The 17,318-nt window shown below is 61.5% G+C and overlaps 1 protein-coding gene across 2 annotated transcripts in view; it reads right to left on the reverse strand.

The window, feature by feature from the left end:
- SORL1 (sortilin related receptor 1) overlaps window positions 1–17,318 on the reverse strand; it is a 165,537-nt gene that overhangs the window by 20,759 nt on the left and 127,460 nt on the right. For both annotated transcript variants that reach the window (XM_080649599.1, XM_080649598.1), the window contains exons 34-41: window positions 11,824–11,950; window positions 11,495–11,664; window positions 10,233–10,345; window positions 7,834–7,938; window positions 7,038–7,110; window positions 4,567–4,649; window positions 2,743–2,839; window positions 320–504 (exon numbers count right to left, since the gene is read on the reverse strand). In XM_080649599.1, the coding sequence (XP_080505725.1) occupies window positions 320–504; window positions 2,743–2,839; window positions 4,567–4,649; window positions 7,038–7,110; window positions 7,834–7,938; window positions 10,233–10,345; window positions 11,495–11,664; window positions 11,824–11,950 (953 nt within the window). The remainder of the gene's footprint in view (window positions 1–319; window positions 505–2,742; window positions 2,840–4,566; window positions 4,650–7,037; window positions 7,111–7,833; window positions 7,939–10,232; window positions 10,346–11,494; window positions 11,665–11,823; window positions 11,951–17,318) is intronic.

Raw genomic sequence — 17,318 nt, forward strand, 5'->3', positions numbered from 1 at the left:
CACCTGAGCCCAGGGGAGTCCCACGCACTGGAGCAGCCTCTTCCCACGCATGCTCCACGCAGCACGGGCCCTTCCTCTCCCTCTCGGGGCCAGGCCAGAGGGAGAAAGGGATGCTGGGTTGGGACACCAGGTGCCCCCACAGGTAACCCAGAGCTGGTCAGGAGGGTAGCTGAGCTTGGGGCGAGAGCGGATGAAACAGCAACAGAGGAGAGAGCCCAGTGCTGCCCGAGACCTAGAATCAGGGGGTGCGCACTCACTGGGGGAGAGCCTAGCGCTGTCCTTGAGCTAGAATCGGGGTGCGCACTCCTGGCTCACTCACCACATCCCTGGGCCCCGTCCAGGCGCACTCCACGGCGGTCTGGTTAAGGGCTTTGGCTTTGAGGCTGGGAGCCAGCGGGCGGACTCCTTTGGTCACGATGTGCTCGAATGCCAGGGGACTGTCTCCTAGGCTGGTCCTGGCCCAGGCGGAGATCTCGTATGATGTCTGAGCTGTCAGGTTGCCCACTGGGGAAACAGGAACGGGAAATGCAGAGGGAGCTGGGTGGGATTCGAGAACCTGTGTCCTGAAAGGCACGTCCTTTCTTAAAGCGAGAGCTCTTAATTTAAGTGAGACCCACAGGTAGGAGGGCTTCCGTCATTTCACAGAAGCGTTCGGAGTTACTCATTAATGACCCTACAAGTACCTAACCTTCAATCCAGTTATCCCCTGGAGTCAGAGAGGGGCCCAAACCAAGCAGTTCATTATAGGGTTTATTAGCGCAGAAAACTGCACACAATCGGATGGCCCAGGGATGGGCCATCAGGAAATAATGTACGTTCCACACACTTTATGCATGTTCCACGAACTATTACGGAGCCCCTAAAACAGGGGTCCTCAAACTTTTTAAACGGGGCCAGTTCACTGTCCCTCAGACCGTTGGAGGGCCGGACTATAGTTTAAAAAAAAACTATGAACAAATTCCTATGCGCACTGCGGGCCCGGGACGCGTCGGCTGCTAAGCAGGACAGGCAGCGGCACCCAGCGGGCCGGATCAATGTCCTCGGCGGGCCACAGTTTGAGGACGCCTGCCCTAAAAGTTGTTCCAAGGATATTTAATGAGAATGAAAAATTCTTTACAATTGTATGTTAAGTGAAAAAGGCAGGCTATAAAACTACACAGAAGTGTTCCGATCGTAGATCTGCTGTTCATTTAGGAGACGTCTGAAGTTTAAAGTGGTTTTCCTGGGAAGTGAACTCACGGGAAAGTTAAAATGGTCACCACACTGCCTCGTGTTCTAATGTCCTGTCAGGAACGGGGCCCCTTTCTCTGTAGGTGGCCATGTCGTTATGGAGCGCAGCTGGGACTGGAGGCCCCACACGTGCAGTGCATTCCTATTTAGTCCCATCACCCCCGTCCCCCGTCCCTCAAGCGGTCAGACGCCCTCGCCCCATTTTTTTTGTGAGAAACAGAACAGCACTTCTGAAAAAAATGCTTGTGAAGTGCTCAGCGTGATGCCAGCATCGAGCCGGCCCTCCGCGCCCCAGGCGGCGCCAAGCCTTCCTGCTGACCTGCCGACACCCGGTGTGCTACCCAGGCCTGAGCCCAACGGCTCTGGAATTAGAAAGTTGTGGGTTCGAAACGGGCTCTACCACCTTCTGAGGGAATTCCTGCAGCTCCGGACCTTGTTTTCTCACCAGTAAACTGAACCAGCCCACAGGTTGGTTACGGGGTCATGTAACACACACCCCGCCCCCGTGAGCCTAGGCAAGCAAGCGCCTGGGCACAGTAGGTGCCCGACGTCACTGTTATTCTCGTGCAGCCTCCTGGGCAGCTTTCCCCTCCCCCCCACACAGACCGTCCTAGGCCGGCCGCGAGGAACCAGGCAGACCAACAGCTCTGCAAACAGGCCGGGGTTGGGGGGGGAAGGAGGACGCCCCACGCCCTCCCCAGGACCCACAGGCAGCCTTCGTCCTGGAGGTCTTCCCTGACAGAATCTAAATCTTCCCTGGAGCCCTGGCTGGTCTGGCTCAGTGGATAGAGCGTCAGCCTGTGGACTGAGGGGCCCTGGGTTCGATTCCGGTCAAGGGCACGTACCTCGGTGCAGGCTCCTCCCCAGCCCGGGCCCTGGTCAGGGCTTGTGTAGGAGGCAACCCATCCATGTGTTTCTCTCACATCAATGTTTCTCTCTGTCTTTCCCTCTCTTCCACTCTCTCTAAAAATCCAGGGAAAGATATCCTTGGGTGAGGATTAAAAAAAAATCTCTCCTCGAGCCCATTTTCAAATATGAGCATTTTAACTGAGACTCGGCATTCACACCGATGTAAGGGGAGCAGGACGCTGCCCTTCCCTCCCCCGCCCAGCCTGCCCGTCCATTCACTGGGCCCACATGAGCGGCACACTGCCTGTGGGCCAGGCCCTTCGTCGCTCGTGTTCGCCAAGAAGAGCCAATGAGAGCAGGACAGAGGCAGGGGGCTCATGCAGGCGCGCTTTCCCTGGGAACCAAACAGCATCTGCACGAGGTTCACCTGGCTTCCCTCCCGTGTTTTTCCTGTTAAGTCTCCAACTTCCCTTAAGGGCCACTAGGGTAGAGGGGCTTGTGGATCCCTCCCGGGATCGGGAGTCACTCCCAGTGTCCTCACTGCCCCCCCGAACGGAGGCCTCCGGGCACACGCTCTCCCCACACGTCCCTCACGGCTCTGCTGCCAGGAAACACGGCCTAGCCCGTGCCTCCGGCTCACAAAGACCAGCTCCGAGGGGTTACCTTTGTGGGACAACATGCTCCCTCGAAAGTTCAAAGTCCTCTTCTCTTGTCTGTGAGTGTCAAATGCCCAAAAGAGGTTCACCACGTAGCCATTCACCTGCCACGGACCAAGAACCAGGTCACCAACAGTCGAGCCACAGAGCCCCCAAATAAGAAGGCACCCCTGCCTGCGGCTGCGCTGGCTGCCACCTTCCCCTGTTCCCTGGGCCTTTACACGAATTCTGCTTGTGCTGCAGGGAGCGCGCAGAGCACTCCCCGTCCTAAAGCCGGGTGGGAGGCCGCTACAACGTGAAGTCACACCGAGTAAAGCAAACGTCACACAGAATCGAAGGACACGCAGCCAGGCACCAAGGCAGGAGGGGACCCTAAAGGCCCTGGTGATGAGGGCACGTGCGCGCAGCTGGTCCTCGCAGTCAAGGCCGGAGGTTTGGCCAGACCTCAGTGCTCCCGGGAACGCGCAGGCCCAGCCCCAGGGAAGCCGAGCCTCTCCAGGGCCTGAGCTCGCGGAGAAGGCTGCCCGAAAGATCTTTACACACGAGACAACGAACAACAAGAACGTTTCAAGACCAAAGACGAGACGGACATGCTCCACGTGAGGCTGTTTCTTGCACCGGCCATCTCGGAAGGAGGGCCTGACAGCGAACTGCAGCACAGTGAATGGCAGAGACTCTGAGGGTTCTGTCTGTCTGTCCCGCTATCTGTCCCTCCCTCCCCCCCTTCTCAGACAGGATGATGTGAGGAGCAACAGGCAAGAAAGAACCCGAGAACCTGGGGCGCAGTGACTATGGGGAGTCACCGTGCGGGTTGGGTGAGCAGAGGGATGGGGGTGATGGGAAAGGGACGGGGTGATGGGAGAGGGACGGGGTGATGGGAGAGGGACGGGGTGGTGGAAGAGGGTCGGGGTGATGGGAGAGGGACGGGGTGATGGGAGAGGGACGGGGGTGATGGGAGAGGGACGGGGGTGATGGGAGAGGGACGGGGTGATGGGAGAGGGACGGGGTGATGGGAGAGGGACGGGGTGATGGGAGAGGGACGGGGGTGATGGGAGAGGGACGGGGGTGATGGGAGAGGGACGGGGGTGATGGGAGAGGGACGGGGGTGATGGGAGAGGGAGGGGGTGATGGGAGAGGGATGGGGGTGATGGGAGAGGGAGGGGGTGATGGGAGAGGGACGGGGGTGATGGGAGAGGGATGGGGGTGATGGGAGAGGGAGGGGGTGATGGGAGAGGGATGGGGGTGATGGGAGAGGGAGGGGGTGATGGGAGAGGGAGGGGGTGATGGGAGAGGGACGGGGTGATGGGAGAGGGACGGGGTGATGGGAGAGGGACGGGGTGATGGGAGAGGGAGGGGGTGATGGGAGAGGGATGGGGGTGATGGGAGAGGGAGGGGGTGATGGGAGAGGGAGGGGGTGATGGGAGAGGGACGGGGTGATGGGAGAGGGACGGGGTGATGGGAGAGGGACGGGGTGATGGGAGAGGGACGGGGTGATGGGAGAGGGACAGGTGGAGTGGTGGATGTGCTTGCAAGCAGTCGACTCTCGTAAGATGCGTCCGCGATGGAGCCCCTGCACCTGCACCAGCACCAGCACCAGGAAACCCAACGGCGCAGACACTGCGGCCTGCTCCTGTCAGCACCGGCCTGTGAGCACTGGGCCGTGAGCCACTGAAGACACGACGTAAGTGAGGGCCGGCGGAGGTAAGTACTCCCGTGCAGGCTCAGGCTCTCCATGGGGGGAGCCCCCTGTGGGCTCAGCGTCACTTGCCCAGGTCCCGTTCCCTCACGGCACTGGGCCATCGCCCGCCTGCGGCCTGAGTGCCCGCCTTACCTGGACGTCGCTCGGCATGGCCAGGGTGAAGCTCACAGAACTCTCCGTGCAGCCATCGATGCGGATGTCCGGAGGTGGGACCACTGCAAGAGTCCAAGAAGAGACGGCAGAGTGAGGACGGCAGGATGAGCCGTCTCAACCGAGACCACGCGGCCCTCTGGTGGAGAAGAGAGGCCGCCGCCTGGGCTGCTGGTAACGCGCCCGCCTCTCTCAGCCCTGCTCTCCGGCGACCACGGCTAACGGGCTCACTCAGCTGTCCCGGCAGTTACGCGGAGCGGGAAAGTTCCTTTACGTCGGTGCCCCACAACCTGTGCCGCCCCAGCAGAGGCCACGGTGCCCCTACACGGGCACGAATAACGACCCCGTGGCCTCGTCCCTCTGGAGGACGACAGCAGAATAAACAGCAGCTATGGCAAACGGAAAGAACCTGGTCCAGAGTCTGGTGAACCTGAGTCCAACCTCCCGCTCTGACGTTTACAAGGAGAAGCCGCTCATCGTCCAGAGCCGATCTACACTCCAGAGGCCAGGGCATCCCGCAGAGACGCCCGTAAGGGGCTAGCTCTCAACTACACCCCCTTCTCTCCTTTCCTGTGAAGCCCCCGTGGGAGCCTGGCACCCAGAGGAGACGCGCTCCAGCTGAGAGCTGCGGGGCGGGGACAGCAGGCAAAGGCTGCTCCACGCTCCATCACCAGCCATTAATGATGCTGGGCTCGAGGAAACAGCCACCGGCAGAAGGAACACTGCCAGGCGTGCCAGGCGGCAGTGCTAACCTGCGTGACCACCGAGCTGCAGGCACGCGTGGCGCGGGCCACCTCTGCGGACACGCTCCTCAGCCACAGCAGGTGCACTGTCAGACCCGTGGGATCAATGACAATCGGAGGAGATTGATTCACATCACACAACAAAGTGGTTCTTAGGCCACAAAGAGTGTTGCTAAACACGGCTTCTCTCACTGTCCCTATTCACCCACCACATGCCATCACTAACTTGGTGCTTCTGGTCGATGCACTGCTATTTCCCTCCATCTTCTTTTTTCTCAGTCCTCCTCTGAGGATACTTTCCCACTGATTTCCAGAGAGAGTGGAAGAGAGAGGGAAAGACGGAGAGAAATCTGGATGTAAGAGGAACACATCGATGGGTTGCCAGGGCCCAGACTGGGGAGGAGCCTGCAACCGAGGTACGTGCCCTTGACCAGGAATCGAACCTGGGACCCTTCAGTCTGCAGGCCGATGCTCTACCCACTGAGCAAAACCGGCCAGGGCCTTCATCTTCTTAACATTACGATACTTCACAACCAATACTTCTGACTCAGTACATAGCTGCCTCCTGCACGTACCCGAACCAGAACACAGGCCAGGAGCCCAGATTCCTCAAAGTCGTGCATGAGGATGTTAAGAGAAGCAAAGGCAGATGTGACTCTGCCTGGGAGTTCAAGGCGTGTGACTGTGTTGACCTTCCGAAGTCCCTGTTTCAGTGCATCCAGCCAGTCCCAGTCCGACCCTGCTTTTGTGCAAGGAAACGACACCACTTGAAGCCCTGGCAGTGGAATTCAGCACCCTTTCTCCAGTCCCCACAGCACCTGCTCCAAAGCCTCCACTGGGTTTGGCTCCTCCCAGCCTGATCTCGACCAGACAGGGACTCTTCAGGACCCGGAGCCGCTCTCTCACAGGTTCAGGCGAAGGTAGGATACCCAGCACATTCCATGCGGCCCCCCGACTGCACGTCCATGCCCACAAGCCCATCAGCAAAAGCCCAGGCGCCACGGCAACACCGGGGGAGCCGCCTCTGCCTCCCATCAGTGCGCAGAGCCTCCACTTAATCGCTTCCTTCCACTCTCATCAGCGGTCTGCTGGGTTCCTGCTCGGGACCAGCGGCCTCTGCCCTCGCATGGCACACACGCCGGACGGCGTGCCGGCCCCCAGCACGTGGGCCACAGGCCCTGTCTCACTGCTGCAGGTTCACGGCGGCTCAGGCACAGGCGTGGGGCAGCGGATCAGGCTCCCCTCCACTGGCACCGACTAGGTGACAAGTGACGTGGCCTCCTTGCAGTCCCTCATCTGTGCCGACAGGTGGGCTGAGGGGCCAGTTAGATGAGGGCAGCAGCTGTCCCTACCAGCTCCTGGCTGGACACGGCCACCTGCACGTCAGAGGAGCTGCCGGGACACGACCCAGCGCCAGGCGGACATGTATACAAGGTCGTCCCCTTCAGAAGAGAGGGTGCCTTCTGTTTGGGGTGTTGGTGTAAACACAGCGGACCAGGCCTGGCGGCCTCTGCAAACCCCTTGTATGCTGCATTCTAAGAAGTGTCCAGCTCCCAGAGGAGGCATGCATCCCCGTCACCCAGGGCGCACCCGCCCGTGTCCGAGGAAAGGCCATGTGACGCTCGAATCCCGCCCCTCAGTCCCTAGGCACACTGAGCTGCCTCTGCAGGTTGCTCTCTTCCCTGAATCTGCCGACCTGGAACCACGTACCTTTTTCCCGTGTGGTGGTGATGGATTTGGAGTCGCTCCAGTTTCCTATTCCACGGCTCGTCACCGCAGCCACCTGTTCAAACAGAGTGAACTCAGCATGAAACACAGGCCATAACCACAGCCAGACTCCCAGGGGGCCAAGGAGAGAGACCTGGGCAGTGGGGTGTCACAGGTGCAGACAGAGGCCAGGACACTCTGAGGCCCCGCACCTGAAAGAAGAGGGAAAGAGGTGGGGGTGGGGGACCCGGGGGGAAGGAGCCGCGAGCACTGAGGTCAGGACGTGACCATGACGATGAAGCCAGGTTTTCCTGAGGAGCAAGGGAGTGAGTGTGTGCACCCATAAATGCACACGTAAGTGTGCACATACGTGAAAACCGGCGCTGACCCTTACAGTGTGAGGGAGTCTGTGTATGCACTTCACGGTCTCAAACATGTTTGCACAAAATCTCTCTCTTTTCTTCTGGGGTTACTGACAGCGTGTTTTATAAGAACTTCACAGCATCCGTCTGCAGAGGCCTCGCACAGCTCTGCAGGCCCTGAGGCTGCAACAGGAGAGGAGAGGTCGTGCAAAAGCATACGAGCTGGAGAGCTAGCAGAATATCGGGCAGAGCAGCGCTACCAGGGGCCCTCGGCCCTGAGGGGAGTCTGACTTCAAGTTGTCTGGGACGGGACGCCGGGTAAGAGACGGAAAGAAACAGCAACGCCAGGGCAGGGCCGGGAATGAAGGTCTCAGGAAGGCAGGCCGGGCGCCACCCCATGGCCCCAGCCCAAGCCAGGCGGGAAGGGTGCCGCTCACCCTGACGGTGTACTGAGCGCCGACCAGCACGTTCCTGATCTCCGTGGCATTGCTGGCGGCCCTCTGGGAGGCCCACGTCCTGGAACCGCTCCTGCTGTACTCCACCTGCCGTGCGAAGAGATGTGTTGGCAAAAGGTCGTCACAGGGTGGGCACCCTGACCCTGACAGGGGACCAGGGAGCAGACGGGGAGGTGGGGCTGTTCTAAGGGATGACCATCTTTACAAGGTCACATCACACCGAAGCCGTCACACAGAAGACACTGCTGCTCCGCCACGTGCCCAGGAGGCACTGACAATGTACTCCCGCACGACCACGCACCCAGGAGGCACTCACAATGTACTCCCGCACGACCACGCGCCCAGGAGGCACTGACAATGTACTCCCGCACGACCACGCGCCCAGGAGGCACTCACAAGAGGCACTCACAATGTACTCCCGCACGACCACGCACCCAGGAGGCACTCACAATGTACTCCCGCACGACCACGCGCCCAGGAGGCACTCACAATGTACTCCCGCATGACCATGCACCCAGGAGGCACTCACAATGTACTCCCGCACGACCACGCGCCCAGGAGGCACTCACAATGTACTCCCGCACGACCACGCGCCCAGGAGGCACTCACAATGTACTCCCGCACGACCACGCACCCAGGAGGCACTCACAATGTACTCACGCACGACCATGCACCCAGGAGGCACTCACAATGTACTCCCGCACGACCACCCACCCAGGAGGCACTCACAATGTACTCCCGCACGACCACCCACCCAGGAGGCACTCACAATGTACTCCCGCACGACCACCCACCCAGGAGGCACTGACAATGTACTCCCGCACGACCACCCACCCAGGAGGCACTCACAATGTACTCCCGCACGACCACCCACCCAGGAGGCACTCACAATGTACTCCCGCACGACCACGCGCCCAGGAGGCACTCACAATGTACTCCCGCACGACCATGCACCCAGGAGGCACTGACAATGTACTCCCGCACGACCACGCGCCCAGGAGGCACTCACAATGTACTCCCGCACGACCACGCGCCCAGGAGGCACTCACAATGTACTCCCGCACGACCACGCGCCCAGGAGGCACTCACAATGTACTCCCGCACGACCACGCGCCCAGGAGGCACTCACAATGTACTCCCGCACGACCACGCGCCCAGGAGGCACTCACAATGTACTCCCGCACGACCACGCACCCAGGAGGCACTGACAATGTACTCCCGCACGACCACGCGCCCAGGAGGCACTGACAATGTACTCCCGCACGACCACGCGCCCAGGAGGCACTGACAATGTACTCCCGCACGACCACGCGCCCAGGAGGCACTCACAATGTACTCCCGCACGACCACGCGCCCAGGAGGCACTGACAATGTACTCCCGCACGACCACGCGCCCAGGAGGCACTGACAATGTACTCCCGCACGACCACGCGCCCAGGAGGCACTGACAATGTACTCCCGCACGACCACGCGCCCAGGAGGCACTCACAATGTACTCCCGCACGACCACGCACCCAGGAGGCACTCACAATGTACTCCCGCACGACCACGCACCCAGGAGGCACTGACAATGTACTCCCGCACGACCATGCACCCAGGAGGCACTCACAATGTACTCCCGCACGACCACGCGCCCAGGAGGCACTCACAATGTACTCCCGCACGACCACGCGCCCAGGAGGCACTCACAATGTACTCCCGCACGACCACGCGCCCAGGAGGCACTCACAATGTACTCCCGCACGACCACGCGCCCAGGAGGCACTGACAATGTACTCCCACACGACTACGCGCCCAGGAGGCACTCACAAGAGGCACTCACAATGTACTCCCGCATGACCATGCACCCAGGAGGCACTCACAATGTACTCCCGCACGACCACGCGCCCAGGAGGCACTCACAAGAGGCACTCACAATGTACTCCCGCATGACCATGCGCCCAGGAGGCACTCACAATGTACTCCCGCACGACCACCCACCCAGGAGGCACTCACAATGTACTCCCGCACGACCACGCGCCCAGGAGGCACTCACAATGTACTCCCGCACGACCACGCACCCAGGAGGCACTCACAATGTACTCCCGCACGACCACGCGCCCAGGAGGCACTCACAATGTACTCCCGCACGACCACGCGCCCAGGAGGCACTGACAATGTACTCCCACACGACTACGCGCCCAGGAGGCACTCACAAGAGGCACTCACAATGTACTCCCGCATGACCATGCACCCAGGAGGCACTCACAATGTACTCCCGCACGACCACGCGCCCAGGAGGCACTCACAAGAGGCACTCACAATGTACTCCCGCATGACCATGCACCCAGGAGGCACTCACAATGTACTCCCGCACGACCACGCGCCCAGGAGGCACTCACAATGTACTCCCGCACGAGGCCCTGGCTGTGGGCGGGAGGGGCCCAGCGGCCAACGATCGCTCCTTCCTCGTCCCGGGGCAGGGACAGCTGGAGGTTCCGAGGGGCGTCGGGCACTAGGAGAGAGGCAGGGGTTAGACACATCTGCACACCGGCCCCTGGGGGAGTCCCTGAGCTCCACCCAAGGATGAGGAAGGGTCTGGACCGGCCTGCGGCCTCTGCACCGGGCAGGCAGCTGCGGGTCCCCATATGACAGGAAACCTTCCCCTCAGCGTGCACGGCCGGCGGCGGGTCTCGGCCTGGTCGTGGCTCACTAGGCTTGTGCCCACGAGGGCCGAGCCTCCCCCACCGGGTCTCCCCACCTCCCAGGGCCTCCCCTTGGGAAAGACCCCAGCAAGGCTTCCAAAGCCCCCGCTTTTGGTTTGGATTAGCTGGGAACCCCGGGGCACTCCACCCAGGAACCCAATCCAGGTCCTGCTGCTCAGCCTGCACTGTCATGACCTCCCGAGTGCCGGGGCACACGGGCCTCTGAGGGTCTGAGTAGCTCCTTCTCCCTTGGCCCCCGTGACTCTGCCAGCTGCTCAGCGCCAGCCCACTGAGCACTGTTAGCCTTAAGTGTTGACACAAGGTCCCCGCGGCAGCTGCGAACACAGAGCTCACGAGCTGTGGAAGCGGGAGCCTCGGACACATGCGTGTTGGGCAGTGTCTTTACCACTGAGCCACACACCTCTGACATGCCTCGTATTTTAATGACGGTGAGCTCTTCAGTGCCAAGCACTGGGAAACCCCTGAAGACAGAGGCAGACACAGAGACTCGGTAAGAAATGCACAACAGGGCAGTGGTGGCAGAATCTGAACGCAACTTCGTAAGCTAATTATGTGACATAAGAAGGACAAATGTCCACCCTGGCCGGTTTGGCTCAGTGGATAGAGCATTGGCCTGTGGATTCAAGGGTCCTGGGTTTGATACCAGTCAAAGGCACATGCCCAGGTTGCGGGCTTGGTCCCCAGAAGGGGGCATGTAGGAGGCAGCCGATCAATGATTCTCTCTCATCACTGATGTCTCTCTCTCTCTCCCTTCCGCTCTGAAATCAGTAAAATACATTTAAAAAGGAGAATAAATGTCCAGTAACGTAGGCAGGACTGCAGAGCAGCCGCCCTGCATCTACGCCTGAGGCATGTGGCCCCGCGCCCTCCCTGAGGACCCCCAGGAAACCGAGACGCCACGCCAGGCCTGTCGGGGCGCAGACACGGGCAGCACTTACGCCCCTCTGGGGTCCGCAGCGTCAGGATGTCATTGGTGCTGTGCACCTTGCTCAGGCACTGCACCTGCACCTTCACCTGGTACGTGGTGTCCGGCTTCAGGACTCTGAGCCTCGTGTTTGTTTTGTTGCTGTGGGTCTCCAGGGTCTTCCAGAGGCTCTCCCCCACCACCCTGGCCAACAGAATAGAGGGAGGTCACACGGAGGCGGGGCAGCGAGATGTCCACGCCGTGAACAGAGCCCTTCCCTGAACAGCGCAGCGCTGCTTTCTACGTGCAGGAGACAGGGCCCGAGGCAGGGAGGGCCCGCTCTCTCCCCACGGGAGGACCCACCTGTAGTAGACATTGTACACACAGGAAGCAGAGGGCATCTTCTTGGGCCGCATCCAGGTCAAAGTTACGTCCCCGGAGAAGTCAGCTGTCCACTGCAGGTTCTGCACCTTGTAAACAGTCAGTTCATCTGGAGATAAGGGACACAGGGAAGAGATCTCACACATTCTTGGACATCAGAAGAGTCCAGAGGCTCCTGATGTGGACGGACCTCCATGACCTAGACGGCCAGGCCACGCCGTCACCTTGAAGATGCCCGAGAAAACAGAGGAGCCCTTCCTATGCAGCACCCCCGGGCTTCCTAGCTGTCCCCTCTGTCTACACTCATTTAAAGCCACTTCTCAACAGAGGGGGCTGGGATACAGGCTGTGTCGCAGCAGGGCTGCTGCCGCTGCAGACGGAACGTGTTCCCTCAGAACTCACGTGCTGGACACTAACCCCAGGATGGTTCAGCGGGTCAGGCCTTGGGAGGTGGTTAGGTCGTGAGGCTGGAGCCGCATGAATGAGCTGAGTATCCGTAGGAGACCTAGAGAGCTCCCTCGTCACCTCCCCAAGGACACAGTGGGAACCAGGAGACGGACAGGGAACCTGATAGTGACTGGGTCTTGGACTCTCAACCTCCAGACTGAAAACTAAATGCCTGCTGTTTGTAAGCCACCCAGTCTGCGTGCTCAGTGTGGTACCCAAGGGCCTGAGGCAACTACTCAATTCATTCCAGACTGAAGTGCCAGGCCCTGTGGAAGCAACGGTGCAGCAGCCTGGGATGGGAAGCCAGGAAAACAGGCTCAAGACCAGCCTTTCCCACAGGTATGGGGTGCTTTTCCCATAGGCATGAGGAGCCTTCCCACAGGCATGGGGAGCTGGGAGCCTTCCCACAGGCATGGGGAGCTGAGAGCCTTCCCACAGGCATGGGGAGCCTTTCCCACAGGTATGGGGTGCTATTCCCATAGGCATGAGGAGCTGGGAGCTTTTCCCATAGGCATGAGGAGCCTTTCCCACAGGCATGAGGAGCCTTTCCCACAGGCATGAGGAGCTGGGAGCCTTCCCACAGGCATGAGGAGCCTTTCCCACAGGCATGAGGAGCTGGGAGCCTTCCCACAGGCATGAGGAGCTGGGAGCTTTTCCCACAGGCATGGGGAGCTGGGAGCCTTTCTCACAGGCATGGGGAGCTGGGAGCCTTCCCACAGGCATGAGGAGCTGGGAGCCTTCCCACAGGCATGGGGAGCTGGGAGCCTTTCCCACAGGCATGGGGAGCTGGGAGCCTTCCCACAGGCATGGGGAGCTGGGAGCCTTTCCCACAGGCATGGGGAGCTGGGAGCCTTTCCCACAGGCATGGGGAGCTGGGAGCCTTCCCACAGGCATGGGGAGCTGGGAGCCTTTCCCACAGGCATGAGGAGCTGGGAGCCTTCCCACAGGCATGAGGAGCTGGGAGCCTTCCCACAGGCATGAGGAGCTGGGAGCCTTCCCACAGGCATGAGGAGCTGGGAGCCTTTCCCACAGGCATGGGGAGCTGGGAGCCTTCCCACAGGCATGGGGAGCTGGGAGCCTTCCCACAGGCATGGGGAGCTGGGAGCCTTCCCACAGGTATGGGGAGCTCGGAGCCTTCCCACAGGCATGGGGAGCTGGGAGCCTTCCCACAGGCATGGGGAGCTGGGAGCCTTTCCCACAGGCATGGGGAGCTGGGAGCCTTCCCACAGGTATGGGGAGCTGGGAGCCTTCCCACAGGCATGAGGAGCTGGGAGCCTTTCCCACAGGCATGGGGAGCTGGGAGCCTTTCCCACAGGCATGAGGAGCTGAGAGCCTTCCCACAGGCATGAGGAGCCTTTCCCACAGGCATGGGGAACGGGGAGCCTTTCCCACAGGCATGGGGAGCTGGGAGCCTTTCCCACAGGCATGAGGAGCTGAGAGCCTTCCCACAGGCATGGGGAGCCTTTCCCACAGGCATGGGGAACGGGGAGCCTTTCCCACAGGCATGGGGAGCTGGGAGCCTTCCCACAGGTATGGGGTGCTTTTCCCATACGCATGGGGAGCTGGGAGCCCTTCCCACAGGCATGGGGAGCCTTTCCCACAGGCATGGGGAACGGGGAGCCTTTCCCACAGGCATGGGGAGCTGGGAGCCTTTCCCACAGGCATGAGGAGCTGGGAGCCTTCCCACAGGCATGGAGAGCTGGGAGCCTTCCCACAGGCATGGGGAGCTGGGAGCCTTTCCCACAGGCATGAGGAGCTGAGAGCCTTCCCACAGGCATGAGGAGCCTTTCCCACAGGCATGGGGAGCTGGGAGCCTTTCCCACAGGCATGGGGAGCCTTTCCCACAGGCATGGGGAGCCTTTCCCACAGGCATGGGGAACGGGGAGCCTTTCCCACAGGCATGGGGAGCTGGGAGCCTTTCCCACAGGCATGGGGAGCTGGGAGCCTTTCCCACAGGCATGAGGAGCTGGGAGCCTTTCCCACAGGCATGAGGAGCTGGGAGCCTTTCCCACAGGCATGGGGAGCTGGGAGCCTTTCCCACAGGCATGGGGAGCTGGGAGCCTTTCCACAGGCATGAGGAGCTGGGAGCCTTCCCACAGGCATGGGGAGCTGGGAGCCTTCCCACAGGCATGGGGAGCTGGGAGCCTTCCCACAGGCATGGGGAGCTGGGAGCCTTCCCACAGGCATGAGGAGCTGGGAGCCTTCCCACAGGCATAGGGAGCTGGGAGCCTTTCCCACAGGCATGGGGAGCTGGGAGCCTTTCCCACAGGCATGGGGAGCTGGGAGCCTTCCCACAGGCATGAGGAGCCTTTCCCACAGGCATGGGGAGCTGGGAGCCTTTCCCACAGGCATGGGGAGCTGGGAGCCTTTCCCACAGGCATGGGGAGCTGGGAGCCTTCCCACAGGCATGAGGAACCTTTCCCACAGGCATGGGGAGCTGGGAGCCTTTCCCACAGGCATGAGGAGCTGGGAGCCTTCCCACAGGCATGGGGAGCTGGGAGCCTTTCCCACAGGCATGGGGAGCTGGGAGCCTTCCCACAGGCATGAGGAGCTGAGAGCCTTCCCACAGGCATGGGGAGCTGGGAGCCTTCCCACAGGCATGAGGAGCTGAGAGCCTTCCCACAGGCATGGGGAGCTGGGAGCCTTCCCACAGGCATGAGGAGCCTTTCCCACAGGCATGGGGAGCTGGGAGCCTTTCCCACAGGCATGGGGAGCTGGGAGCCTTTCCCACAGGCATGGGGAGCTGGGAGCCTTTCCCACAGGCATGGGGAGCTGGGAGCCTTTCCCACAGGCATGTGGAGCTGGGAGCCTTCCCACAGGCATGAGGAGCCTTTCCCACAGGCATGGGGAGCTGGGAGCCTTTCCCACAGGCATGAGGAGCTGGGAGCCTTCCCACAGGCATGGGGAGCTGGGAGCCTTTCCCACAGGCATGGGGAGCTGGGAGCCTTCCCACAGGCATGAGGAGCTGAGAGCCTTCCCACAGGCATGGGGAGCTGGGAGCCTTCCCACAGGCATGAGGAGCCTTTCCCACAGGCATGGGGAGCTGGGAGCCTTTCCCACAGGCATGAGGAGCTGGGAGCCTTTCCCACAGGCATGAGGAGCTGGGAGCCTTTCCCACAGGCATGAGGAGCCTTTCCCACAGGCATGGGGAGCTGGGAGCCTTTCCCACAGGCATGGGGAGCTGGGAGCCTTTCCCACAGGCATGGGGAGCCTTTCCCACAGGCATGAGGAGCTGGGAGCCTTCCCACAGGCATGGGGAGCTGGGAGCCTTTCCCACAGGCATGGGGAGCCTTTCCCACAGGCATGGGGAGCTGGGAGCCTTTCCCACAGGCATGAGGAGCTGGGAGCCTTTCCCATAGGCATGGGGAGCCTTTCCCACAGGCATGGGGAGCCTTTCCCACAGGCATGAGGAGCTGGGAGCCTTTCCCACAGGCATGGGGAGCTGGGAGCCTTTCCCACAGGCATGAGGAGCTGAGAGCCTTCCCACAGGCATGAGGAGCTGGGAGCCTTCCCACAGGCATGAGGAGCCTTTCCCACAGGCATGGGGAGCTGGGAGCCTTTCCCACAGGCATGAGGAGCTGAGAGCCTTCCCACAGGCATGAGGAGCTGGGAGCCTTCCCACAGGCATGGGGAGCTGGGAGCCTTCCCACAGGCATGGGGAGCTGGGAGCCTTCCCACAGGCATGGGGAGCTGGGAGCCTTCCCACAGGCATGGGGAGCTGGGAGCCTTCCCACAGGCATGGGGAGCTGGGAGCCTTCCCACAGGCATGGGGAGCTGGGAGCCTTCCCACAGGCATGGGGAGCTGGGAGCCTTTCTCACAGGCATGGGGAGCTGGGAGCCTTTCCCACAGGTATGGGGTGCTTTTCCCACAGGCATGGGGAGCTGGGAGCCTTTCCCACAGGCATGAGGAGCTGGGAGCCTTCCCACAGGCATGGGGAGCCTTTCCCACAGGCATGAGGAGCTGGGAGCCTTTCCCACAGGCATGAGGAGCCTTTCCCACAGGCATGGGGAGCTGGGAGCCTTTCCCACAGGCATGGGGAGCTGGGAGCCTTTCCCACAGGCATGGGGAGCCTTTCCCACAGGCATGAGGAGCTGGGAGCCTTCCCACAGGCATGGGGAGCTGGGAGCCTTTCCCACAGGCATGGGGAGCCTTTCCCACAGGCATGGGGAGCTGGGAGCCTTTCCCACAGGCATGAGGAGCTGGGAGCCTTTCCCATAGGCATGGGGAGCCTTTCCCACAGGCATGGGGAGCCTTTCCCACAGGCATGAGGAGCTGGGAGCCTTTCCCACAGGCATGGGGAGCTGGGAGCCTTTCCCACAGGCATGAGGAGCTGAGAGCCTTCCCACAGGCATGAGGAGCTGGGAGCCTTCCCACAGGCATGAGGAGCCTTTCCCACAGGCATGGGGAGCTGGGAGCCTTTCCCACAGGCATGAGGAGCTGAGAGCCTTCCCACAGGCATGAGGAGCTGGGAGCCTTCCCACAGGCATGGGGAGCTGGGAGCCTTCCCACAGGCATGGGGAGCTGGGAGCCTTCCCACAGGCATGGGGAGCTGGGAGCCTTCCCACAGGCATGGGGAGCTGGGAGCCTTCCCACAGGCATGGGGAGCTGGGAGCCTTCCCACAGGCATGGGGAGCTGGGAGCCTTCCCACAGGCATGGGGAGCTGGGAGCCTTCCCACAGGCATGGGGAGCTGGGAGCCTTTCTCACAGGCATGGGGAGCTGGGAGCCTTTCCCACAGGTATGGGGTGCTTTTCCCACAGGCATGGGGAGCTGGGAGCCTTTCCCACAGGCATGGGGAGCTGGGAGCCTTTCCCACAGGCATGAGGAGCTGGGAGCCTTCCCACAGGCATGGGGAGCTGGGAGCCTTTCCCACAGGCATGAGGAGCTGGGAGCCTTTCCCACAGGCATGGGGAGCTGGGAGCCTTTCTCACAGGCATGAGGAGCTGGGAGCCTTCCCACAGGCATGAGGAGCTGGGAGCCTTTCCCACAGGCATGGGGAGCTGGGAGCCTTTCCCACAGGCATGGGGAGC

This window comes from Plecotus auritus (genome assembly GCF_963455305.1).
Source record: "Plecotus auritus genome assembly, chromosome: 13".
Taxonomy (NCBI): Eukaryota; Metazoa; Chordata; class Mammalia; order Chiroptera; family Vespertilionidae; genus Plecotus; species Plecotus auritus.